The sequence below is a fragment of the Sceloporus occidentalis genome, unplaced genomic scaffold (assembly GCF_023333645.1).
Source record: "Sceloporus occidentalis isolate IW3139 unplaced genomic scaffold, rSceOcc1.0.p SCAF_124, whole genome shotgun sequence".
Taxonomy (NCBI): domain Eukaryota; kingdom Metazoa; phylum Chordata; class Lepidosauria; order Squamata; family Phrynosomatidae; genus Sceloporus; species Sceloporus occidentalis.
This window is the reverse complement of record NW_028317104.1, coordinates 2839079-2850629: the sequence shown is the minus strand read 5'-3', so window position 1 is coordinate 2850629 and position 11551 is coordinate 2839079. Positions and strand designations below refer to the sequence as shown.

At 50.0% G+C, this 11551-nt stretch overlaps 2 protein-coding genes across 2 annotated transcripts; one reads left to right on the top strand and one right to left on the bottom strand.

The window, feature by feature from the left end:
- On the bottom strand, positions 1 to 2445 carry LOC149282053 (TBC1 domain family member 20-like). Its single transcript, XM_089498708.1, has 8 exons — positions 2415 to 2445; positions 1875 to 2060; positions 1631 to 1711; positions 1348 to 1534; positions 1076 to 1177; positions 788 to 929; positions 334 to 521; positions 1 to 250 (listed from the first exon to the last, which is right to left on the bottom strand). Exons 1-8 carry the CDS (start codon positions 2443 to 2445, stop codon positions 1 to 3), a joined length of 1167 nt encoding a protein of 388 aa, XP_089354834.1.
- A 2134-nt stretch (positions 2446 to 4579) lies between these two features.
- LOC149282052 (tyrosine-protein kinase HCK-like) lies at positions 4580 to 10509 on the top strand. The gene is made up of 11 exons (XM_089498707.1): positions 4580 to 4696; positions 6911 to 7007; positions 7116 to 7215; positions 7514 to 7612; positions 7889 to 7992; positions 8476 to 8625; positions 8704 to 8856; positions 8941 to 9200; positions 9433 to 9586; positions 9985 to 10116; positions 10307 to 10509. Exons 1-11 carry the CDS (start codon positions 4580 to 4582, stop codon positions 10507 to 10509), a joined length of 1569 nt encoding a protein of 522 aa, XP_089354833.1.
- The last annotated feature ends 1042 nt before the right edge of the window (positions 10510 to 11551 follow it).

Below are 11551 nucleotides of genomic sequence, written 5' to 3'. Positions count from 1 at the left end.
TTATGGGAAAATTTGCAGCTCAAACTTAGGTGCCCACTCCAGGGCGCTCTTCACTACGGCCAGAGCCGCAGCCCCCAGGGCCACAGTCAGACCCATAACAGCGAGCTTCACCAGTCTGTTCGTGCGAGGCTTGGTGAGGACGGCTCCGTGGTCCGCGTGGACAGGCTGGCGGAAGCGCCGCCGCAGCACAGTGTCAGGATGCTGCTGGGTTGATGCCAACTCAAAGTCCTTGAAGGTGGAAGCTGCAGTCCTGGAAAGGCAAAGAGATGAGGTAAGCGCGGACGTCAGTGATGTCATCAAGTTACATCATTCTGCTGGCTACTGTAAGCTCACCTCTCCGCCTGCTGCTGCAGCGCCGCTTCGCGGGAAAGCTCAGACGGAGGAAACTGAACAAAAAGATCCCCGGCCCGACTGATGAGCAACTCATATGGCAGATCCTGAGGGATCCGTGACAGCAGGTGGTGTACAGACGCCATGTCACACTCACACTCCAGCACCTCCTCCTCCCGGTGCAGAACGATCTGCAGTAAGAGTGGGACGTGTGTTACGCAACATGGGCGCCACACATACAGAAAACACACAGACGTTCTCCTCCCCCTCCAATGACAATGCTGGGGCAAATAATCCCCCTCAGTCACAGTATGGGGTCCATCCCACATGCTAAATTCTCTCCCAATAGGCTCCTGGCCATCTGTGCTCCTCCAAACTCTAGGAAATTACATCATACGCTGCAGTCTGATGTCATTGCACCTGCTGGCTTAGGCAGGATTAGGAATAAGATTCTTACCACTGCTGCAAAGTAGATGGGCATCAGGGGGTGACACGCCAGGAAGAAGTCATACAACCTCACCACGTGTCTGAAGTCTGACAGGACGTGTCCGAACCACGTAATGAGCCAACTCAGTGCGAATATTGTGCCGACCTCAGCCCTGCGAGGAACACAAAACCGCCAATCACACAGAGCAGAGGCTTGGCTATTATCCTGCCCCACACCACAAACCAAGGGCAGATACCCACACAGGGAGGCAGCCAGGGTATAAAGAGGAGCGGAGCGGCTGGACGTGGGGCCACTCACCTCTGCATGAAGTTGTGGAGTGCAGGGTTCACCAACTCTATGATGGGCATCAGGTAGTTCAGAATGTGTTTGGTGTTATCCATGGTGGGGTCCATGAAATCCCTGCATAGGGGGAGAGCGACATCAGACGCATAGTACTGCGGGGCAGGGAGCGAGGGCATTACACGGTTTGGGGAGGACGCTTGGCTCCGTGCGGCACATACAGACCAGGCTAAGGCCAGGCAGTCAGTGGAATTGTGGGGTATGAAGCTGGGCACGGGGGGCTCCCTCACCTGAGGTGGTGCGTGGACAGCTTCTCTACCAGCACAGTGGCCAGCGGCCCCCCCACCACCAGCAGAAATGTGACGACGATATCGTGGTAGCCCTGGTAATAGTGCAGCTGTGGGTTTCGGACCAGAACCTGCAGAATGATGTCGATCAGCTGCTCCTGGAGATCCTCGCGCTCCTGAAGAGGCATCCCTGAGAACATAAGAGGAACGTGAGAGACCCAAACTCCTGCTGGTCTCAGACTCTCCCACAGAAGGGCATAAAGCAGGGGCACGAAGGAAACCTCACCGGGGGGGAAACGTCTCAACGAGCGCCTGACATCAAGCAGAACCTGCTGGTAATCCTTGTTATCCACGCGAAGCTCCGGCCCTGGAAAGAGAAAGATGGAGGTGAGGAGGAGAGCTGCTTGCAGCCAGAATCCTGATGCCTTGCAGAACAGATACGGGGGTTACTGGAAACATTTATGGAACCCCCCATTTCTAGAATTTCTTTCCCCCCCTTGCTTACCCCCAACAGACCACAGCCCATGTACCTGGGGGTGGGGGCAGGTTCTCAATACTGACGTTGAGAAGCCTGGGCCACACCTGGCAGCGGATTTCATCGCTCAGTAGCCCCCCCTCACTGATCGCCATCCGTCGGAGCACGGCCACATCCGGCGGGTCGGTGCTCAGCGCTTTCTGAATGTCGTTTAATTTCCGGCGCCTGCGAAACTCGCTGCCTGAAAAAGAGAATCGGGGGGTGAGGGGCAGATCAGCCAAAAACCCACCACATGGAAACCCACCTTGTATACCCCTAAAAACCCCATCACAGGGATACCCTGCCATTTGCCCCTAAAAAACCCATCACAGAGATACCCTGCAATTTACCCCTAAAACCCCCATCACAGGGATACCCTGCTATTTACCCCTAAAAACCCCATCTCATGAATATCCTTGTATTTGCCCTTTCTATACACCTAGTAGCCCATATGGACACCCGGTTACAACTTACTCCCGATACGGATATCCTGGATACCGGGACACAGACCCCCTAAACATTCCCCCGTACTAACAGCCTGATACCCCCTCCATACCGTGTCTCCCCGGCGCCGCCCTCCCGGACATGCTTCCGGAAGGGGTGGTATAACCGGCTCCGTTACCGGCTTCACTCCTCGTTTCTGCTTCCGCCCCAAGACACCATGACGTGAGCACAGCCGGATCCTGCGCGCAACTGTGACATCACATGACAGGAGGGGCGGTGGCCTGGCTCCGCCTCGTGTATGGGTGTAATCAACATAACCCCGCCCCCTCTGTCAGTATTCGTAAATGTATAAAGTGCAGGAACGTGTGTCAGTGTATCAGTGTGTGTATTAGGATGTGTGTGTATCAGAATGTGTGTGTATCGGGGTCTGCGTGTGTCAGTGTCTGTGTGTGTCAGTGTGGGTGTATCGGTGTGTGTGTGTGTGTGTGAAAAAGTGTCTGGTTGTCACTGTATCAGTGTGTGTGTGTATCATTGTGTGTGTGTGTGTCAGGGTGTGTGTGAAAAAGTGTCTGGTTGTCAGTGTATCGGTGTGTGTGTATGAGGGTGTGTGTGTGAAAAAGTGTCTGGTTGTCAGTGTATCAGTATGTGTATCAGGGTGTGTGTGTGAAAGAGTGTCTGGTTGTCAGTGTATCAGTGTGTGTGTATGAGGGTGTATGTGTGTATCAGGGTGTGTGTGTGTATCTGTGTGTCAGTGTATCAGGGGGTGTGTGTATCAGGGTATGTGTGTGTATTAGGGTGTGTGTATCAGTGTCTATGTGTGTGTACCAGGGTGTATGTGTGTATCAGTGTGTGTGTGTCAGTGTGTGCATGTGCATCAGGGTGTGTGTATCTATCAGGGTGTGTGTATCAGTATCTGTGTCTGTGTATATCAGGGTGTGTGTGTGTCAGTGAATCTGTGTGTCAGTGTGTATGTGTGTATCTATCAGGGTGGGTGTATCAGGGTGTATCTAAAGACTAAACATTTGTGCTTTTTATAAAAATAAAACAAACAAAAAAGAACCCAAATGAATTCTGCGAGTCCTGGATCAGCCAATCATAGCTTTCGGTTTAAAGGTTTTTTTTTGGAAATTGACCCATATAATATGCATTTGCCCCCCACCCAGCTCCCCCAGGAAATGCTTTAGAAAGAAGACACTTCCTGCCCCCATAATTAGGGGGTTATAGGCGGTAATAAGTGGGGTTATATGAAATATAGGAGGGTTATTCTTCAGTACAATGGGTTATATGGAGTAATAGGAGGGGTTATATGGAGGGGTATTTGGGTAATAGGAGGGGTTATAGCGAGGGTTAGTAATAGGAGGGGTTATAGCGAGGGTTAGTAATAGGAGGGGTTATAGTGAGGGGTATTTGGGTATAGCAGGGGTTATAGCAAGGGGTATTTTGGTAATAGTAAGGGTTATAGCGAGGGTTAGTAATAGGAGGGGTTATAGCAAGGGGTATTTGGGTAATAGGAGGGGTTATAGCGAGGGGTATTTGGGTAATAGGAGGGGTTACAGCGAGGGTTAGTAATAGGAAGGGTTACCCACTCGTTGCTTCCTGTAGATACTCGCTCTGTCCAGTTCCTCTTTTTCGCACGCAGAGCTGACTTCGCACCCCGGCTACTGGCGCCCGAGGTTTGTGGATCTCTCCCTCCTGGCCTCAGACCTGCGGACCTTTGGGGTTGTTTGCACAGTAAGAGTGCCCCCGCTGCCCACGGACGGTGAGTGTGACACCCTGCCAGCTCGGCAAACACAGACAGTGAGTGTATCACTTATACATGGGGGGGGGTCATTAAAGGGCCTGGGACTACTAACTGTATGTCTTTGGATCCATCTGTCCCACGTCTGTGGTCACGGCCTCCGTCTAGTTCTTTAGGGAAGCTCTGTGCCATTTCATGTAACTGGCCGAGATACCCCACACTGCTGCCGGGACCAGGTCTAACTCCACCAATGTGCCCCCAGCACAGCCTGTGTCTCCTGGCCCTGCAGGGTGGTCTCACCTGTGTTAACTGAGTGGATTTTACTTGACAGATTCCACGCATGATTCCACGGGGGACACTCCACAGACACGTGAGACGTCCACAACATCTGTCCCCGTGAGCCCCACCGTGCCAGTTCATGCCCACCCGATATTCAGCTCTTTGCTCCCTTACTATACGCCCTGCCTCTCTCTCTTTCACCCCTCCATCTCTGGCCTCCTAACTACCCCCAGGACCCCTGTGTTACACCCTATTTCGGCATGGGGTGTATAAAGTCAAAAAATTCTGTTGAGGTGCCAGGAAAGACGTGGCCCCCGATGCCCGGCCCAGACACTCACACGCTGTATGTCAGAGACCCAACGTCAACCAACCCAACGGTGAGTACAGAGAGCCAGTGAATAATCATACATGTGTAATGCGTCAGGGGGTTATATAGAGTAATAGGAGGGGTTATACTGACACCTACTCAGACACTCACAGACAGACACTCACAGACACTTACACTATTATACACCTAGACACTCATTAATACACACACCTTACTTTGGTGTTTGTTTTCAAGGCAGCTTTTCAGAACATAAAAAGGTTAACCTGTGTCTGTGTGAGCGTATCAGCGTGTGAGCGTGCGAGCGTATCAGCGTGCGAGCGTATCAGCGTGTGAGCATGAGCGTATCAATGTGTGAGCGTATCAGTGTGTCAGCGTATCAGCACGTGTGAGAATATCAGCGCAAGTGTGTAAGTGGGTGTGAGAGTGTCTGTGCTTGTATGAGTGCCTGGGTGTGTGTATGTGTGACAGTTAGTGTGTGTGTGTTGGTGTCTGAGTATGAGTATCTGTATGTAAGTGTGTCTCACTCATCTCTCCTTGCAACTTTGTCTATTCTGTCTGTCTCATTTCCTTTGTTCTTTTTGTTTATCCCACCCTCTCCTCTCACTAGTATTTCAATTCTGTAAATGGATTAATACAAGAGGTTATAATGATGGGTACAGGGAGTAATAGGAGGGGATAGGTAGGGGTATATGGAGTAATAGAAAGGGTGAAAGGTAGGGGTATATGGAGTAATAGAAAGGGTGATAGGTAGGGGTATATGGAGTAATAGAAGGGGTGATAGGGAGTACTCTTATTGCAATCATTAAGGCAGATGTCATGTTAGTGGAGCGTCTTCCGGATGTTTCCTTCATAGTCCGTATTACAGTCTGACTTCCTCTTCTTTCATAATAACTCGTTTCACTGACAGCGAATTGGCGCACCGCAGATTATCGCAACCGCATTGGGGAACTTAAAACCCCCACATTTGCAGAATGTTTTCCAAATTATTTCGAGAATTGCATTTTTGATTCCGTCTTCCTCTCGAACTTCTCGCAAACATTTATCACGTTTATCGCTCCAATTATCGGTAAGAATAAACGCCAAATCGTATTCCGCAGCGCTGTACAATAGATAGAACACGTAATAATAACATAACAATCCCACTTACAGAAAGGAGGTTAGAAGAAAACTGATCTTTTGCATTTTTTTCAGGGTAAACCCGAAGGTTTATTGAGCGGTCCCGGTAAAGAAGGTGGGTGATAGTTTAATTTTGTACTTAAAGGAGACGGATCACTGATATCTGAGGCAATTCAGCTTCGATAGGACAATCTAATGGTGCCTTTAACTAGGGATAATAAATACATTATAGAACCCGCCGGAAGATCGGCCCCATCCGGCCCGTCTAGTCTGTAACTACTCAAACCTTAATTGTCTTAGATTCAGGAGCCATATGTATATCCCATGCATGTTTAATATCCTCAATGGATCAGCCTCTAACACTTCTGCTGGGAGGCTGTTTCACTTAACTACCACCCTCTCAGTAAAAGCTCCTTAAATTATGCACAGCACTGAAGATTTTTATCTGGTCACAATTATTTGAAACTCAAGAGAAACTAAAAACCGGCAACACAACCGATGAAATAGACAGTCTGCGGAAACAGAGCGGGGAGAGTCCAGAAATCGACTCCCAGTTGGCTGCTGGGGCTGATTCCAGTGTTCACTGAGGGATCGCGGGGAATGGAAGAAGATCTGCACGAGACGGAGGATTATAACGTCTGGAAAATATAAACCCAGAACATCGAATAAAAATGAGAACGTCCGGAGATCCGATTCCCGTTGTTCTCCTTCAGAAGCAGAAATCACTAAGTTTGCGCAGAATCCAGAACTGACTCCAAAAATAAATTGTGCCGTAAGCCGCCTGCTGTGTTCCTGGAGACTCCGCTTCCTTATTCCTGAAGAGACGATCAGGTTCAGTAGAAGGTTATTTCCCCAGAAACCGGTTTCACATCACTTTTAACTGCAGACGCTGATGTCTCATGAGTCTGAGCAGGGAGCGGCTCCCCATCATCTCGCTTAAAGACTGTTCCATCATGGACTTATCCCCATCGCTTGCTCTCCTGGCCCCCCTGAGCCCTTGGTCATTTGTCGTAGCCATCCTTCCCCTCGCCTCATGTTCCACATGCCCTTTATCCCCAGGCGTCGCTTCTGCCGCAGGTCCACTTTTGGGGGTTCTGGGACTGCATTTGTGATTACTTTCACGTGTTTGTATCATGTCTCCCGTCAGCTTGTAGGCGCTGCGCAGCGACACGTACTTGTCTCAGGTGAAACGTTTACATTTTTACTGCTGTCGATCACGTCACGCGCTGCCTTGTACACGATACGTATGGGATTTGGGTCCGCTGTGAAGATGCTGCTTGCCCAACAGTGGCTGTTAATAAACGTCAAGGGGACATTAACGCGCGGGTATTGACCATGTTGTCCTTCCACAGGAGAAGATACAGTGACGCTGGTGGCCTTGTATGACTACGACGGGGTACACCCAGGGGATCTCATATTTAGCAAAGGAGATGAATTTCAGCTATTAGAAGAGTGAGTGTCCATCCTACCCCATAGTATTTGGGGTATCCCTCACTGGTATCCACACACCTTTGAGGATCTTGCCAGTCGTGTCGAGTTTACACGCCATTAAGTGCCTGAATCGGCACTGTTCTCATTGATTCTCTCTATAGGTCTGTGATAATTAGAGACAATGATCTCATATTCTGTATGTTGTAATTTCAATGAAAAGGCGCTCATTGCGTGTTCTTCGCTGCACAAGTGAAATTCTGTGGTTTCCAAATACTTATTGTCCCAAGTAAGCTTGCATCTAATTTTCTTATTTGCCTAGGTCGGGGGAGTGGTGGAGAGCACGCTTGATACGCACTGGAGAAGAAGGTTTTATTCCGAGTAATTATGTAGGACGTGTGAATTCTCTGGAGTCAGAGGAGTACGAGTCAATTCTATTAAGCCTTTTGCACTTTTCCAGCTTCCCTTTTCCACCAAATAGACAAGTTGTGGCCATCTGGTGTAGGACCCCAACCACACCTGGAAGACCACATAGTACTGGTCTGCCCCACCGTTCTGGGCTGAATAACACCTGAGATTTTTTTACTTGATTGATCATAATTCATAAAACATGTAGTCGCTTCCCATCCTAGCTAATTTGGGGGGGGGGGCTAGGATACTTAATCTCATTGCTCACTATCCCAATCCTCTTCTACAGATGGTACTTCAGAGGTGTCGGTCGGAAGGAAGCTGAGAGGCAACTTATGTCTCCTGAGAATAAGAGCGGTGCTTTCATGATTCGAGACAGCGAGACAATGAAAGGTAAACGCATCCTATGCCGAAAAATCAGGAATTCATGGAGGGAGCGAACATCTGTGAAGTGGGGCCACACAGTTTTGCTGCTTTTAACTTTACTTCCCATTAAATTAATCCTGGGCTTCATGGATGCCGCTAGCTTTCAGCTACTTGGTCCTTCCTCACAGCCGGGTATTTGGCTTTGTGTGGACTTCTCTCAGCTGTTTACGTTGCAGCAGTAAGGATACACTAAAACGATTAGGTGCATTAAAAACCTTGTAGACTCAAGGCGTTCAGCAAGTTGGTCGAAGAGACATGTTCTCCAGTCAACGGGCAGACATCTGGCCGTATCTATTGTACAGTAAAGCCTGAAGAGGGCCCTTTCATGCCTCATTGGGTTGTGCTGATCACAATGTGCCAACAAGCAGCCAGCGCCAAAAAACAGCTATGCGCCACACAATGTGATAGTTCTCAAACTCTTCTTTACGTTCAATGCCCCCTCTCCTTTAGGCTGTTATTCCCTCTCCGTTAAAGACTCTTCTCCTGCGTCGGGGAACAGTGTGAAACACTATAAGATTCGAACCCTGGATGATGGCGGCTTCTACATCAGCACGCGCATCACATTCCATTCCCTGAAGGAGCTGGTCAGCCACTATGAGAGTAAGTGCCACAATATCGTCTTGGTGGGTTTGGCGATATCCGAATCTGCATACTGACCATTCTAGCTTTCAAACCAAGAGCAGACGGATGGACTGTGCCACTGCCTGACGGTGCCCTGCCAGACCCTACGACCAGAGAAACCATGGGAGAAGGATGCCTGGGAGATCCCTCGTGTCTCGCTAACCTTGGAAAAGAAGCTCGGAGCTGGGCAGTTTGGGGACGTTTGGCTGGGTAAGTGGGCACTCACTAAACACCTTGATTTCTTGTCCCGCCCCAAGTATACTTCAGTCTAGAACTAGCTGTCTCTCTCCTCAGCCACATACAACGGTCACACAAAAGTAGCTGTGAAAACGATGAAGCCGGGCACCATGTCCCCTGCTGCCTTCCTCGAAGAGGCCAATCTGATGAAGACATTGCTGCACGAGCGTCTGGTGCGACTGCATGCCGTGGTGACGCAGGGAGAACCGATATACATCATTACCGAGTATATGCAGAAGGGCAGCTTGCTGGATTTCCTAAAGAGTCAAGAGGGCAACCAGCAGCCCCTGCCCCAGCTCATAGATTTCTCTGCGCAGGTGGGGCATTGATTATTTAGAAATCATTATGTTTTGCTTGGTCCTGTTTCTGGTCCAGATCTGGTTAAGCCGTGTGCTGTTTGTCCTTTCCGTTGTTGCGTGTATAAAGTCCGCTTTCACTGGTATCTGGCACATCGACTGCTCTGATGTCCAGACTCTGCCGGTATTCTGTTTTCACTGGTTACGAGTTGACCGTGTTGTGCTACAGCTGATTATTCTCTGTCCTCTGTAGATCGCCGAAGGAATGTGGTACATTGAGCAGAAGAATTATATTCACCGTGACCTGCGGGCGGCAAATTGTCTCGTGTCCGCATCTCTCAGCTGCAAAATCGCTGATTTCGGTTTAGCAAGGGTTATAGAAGACAGTGAATATACTGCCAGAGAGGGTAAGTATGGGGCAAACCTTCACCCCATTGAGTGACTCTGAGAACAAGGTGCAGGTTGACAGTCCATTAGGGTCAGATGAACGTTATCGGGAACCAATATCAAAGCTGCCGTATTGCGGTTGGGCTTCGTATAAGTGGGGTCCGGGTAATTGCTGAACTGGGTCCATGTTATCGCCGTTCCTGGTGAACACACATCGAAACCATTTTGAGCCCTTGCAGCCCAGAGCGAGTGCAACAGAGTGGGTTGTTAGATAAAACGTTCATAGTGGTAGAAAGACACCCATGATAGACTAGCCAGCGGGATAAATGAATGGCGGCGCGGTAATGTTCACAGCGAGGTGGGCTCAAGGGGGAGATGGTGGTAAAGCACGTAGCGCTGACCCCCGTATGTGTTTTAGGTGCCAAGTTTCCCATTAAGTGGACGGCCCCTGAGGCTGCCAGTTACGGTTCCTTCACCATAAAATCCGATGTTTGGTCGTTTGGTATACTTATGATGGAAATCATCACCTACGGGAGGACCCCATACCCAGGTGAGACGCGCAGGTTCTCAGTGAGCCGCAACGATTTGTAGAAATCGCCTACTGCCAGAATTATTCATATTCGTGCCGAACCGTTTATGTTGAATGATGCAACATGGCCTCCATTAGATCTGAAGACCGCTATGACGCGCATGTTTAACTGTACACTTGCCCTGTGGATACGTTCTCATTCTGTTTCCAGGCATGTCGAATGTGGAGGTGATCACCGCGCTGGAGCGAGGCTACCGCATGCCGTGTCCTCCGAATTGTCCGCGCGAGTTCTACAACGTCATGCAGCAGTGCTGGCAGCAGAACCCGGAGCAGAGGCCAACGTTCGAGTATCTACAGAGCGTCTTCGAGGATTTCTTCACCGCTACTGAAAGCCAGTACCAACAACAGCCTTGACCCATGGGCATTATCGGTTGCAGCTGTTGTGAGGTGCAGAGGCTCGGAGTTAACCGTGTTCTGGGCGGCTGTGAGCTCCGGTGCCGTAATTTCTTATCATAACTAGTTTCAGCCCCGCCAGTCACCGGAAGCTCTGAAGCATTGATGGCTCCGACACTCTGAAGACATCCACCACGGACAAAATGTTCTTTTCAGATGGTTTCATGGGGCCCTTAGTCTCAAAACCCCCCGTGACATGACGCTGCTGAGTATCTATTATAATGCAGGGGTCAGCAGGGCTGTGACGATGGATCCAGCGCAGTCTTACGGGAGACAAAGGCTGCCCAACTTATTCACGCGGTCAAATATAAATTCTTCAATCGGCTACAAATGGCCGTGGCTGAGATGTTTGGTGCCCCAGCAGCGGGTGTAAAAGCTCAGCCATGACGGACCCCCGAGAGTCGAGACACACAGAGCCAGGCTTGTGCCCCGGGGGTGGGGGGTGTAAAAGCCCCGTCCAGCAGAACGATGCACTTTGTAGCCTCCGACCATTTGAGCCGCCGGGCGCAGCGTGATACGTAGCTTTTTATGAGCTTTGTAATATTTCTCATTATTAGCTTTTTGTATCATTTTTTTCTGCTGCAAAAAAATAAACTATTAATGAAAATTAGTTTTTTTCATGTTCCTCACGATTCGATAACCCCCCCTTCAATCTTCTACCAGAATCTGATGGTGGTGCCAGGGTTCCACCAATGGTGCTTCTTTATTGGCTGCCCATTATAATCACATCTCCGATAAGCCAATGAGCATACCTGGGAACTCTCTGGGTTTGAGCCGGAGATTGCCGGGTGAGCGCTACTCCTCCGGGCCAAGACCCGAATCCTCTGGGTTGCGGGGTCTTGAACGCCCGGCCCATTTTCCCTTTTAATGGGGGTGTTTCCCACTGCCTTCAGCGGGAATGCCCCTGACGTCAGCAGGACCGCCCACCAACATCAGCGGGACCGCCGCCGCCGTCAGTGTGCAGTCTCGGCCGCGTCCCGCAAGGGAAGGCTCCGGGTAGCCA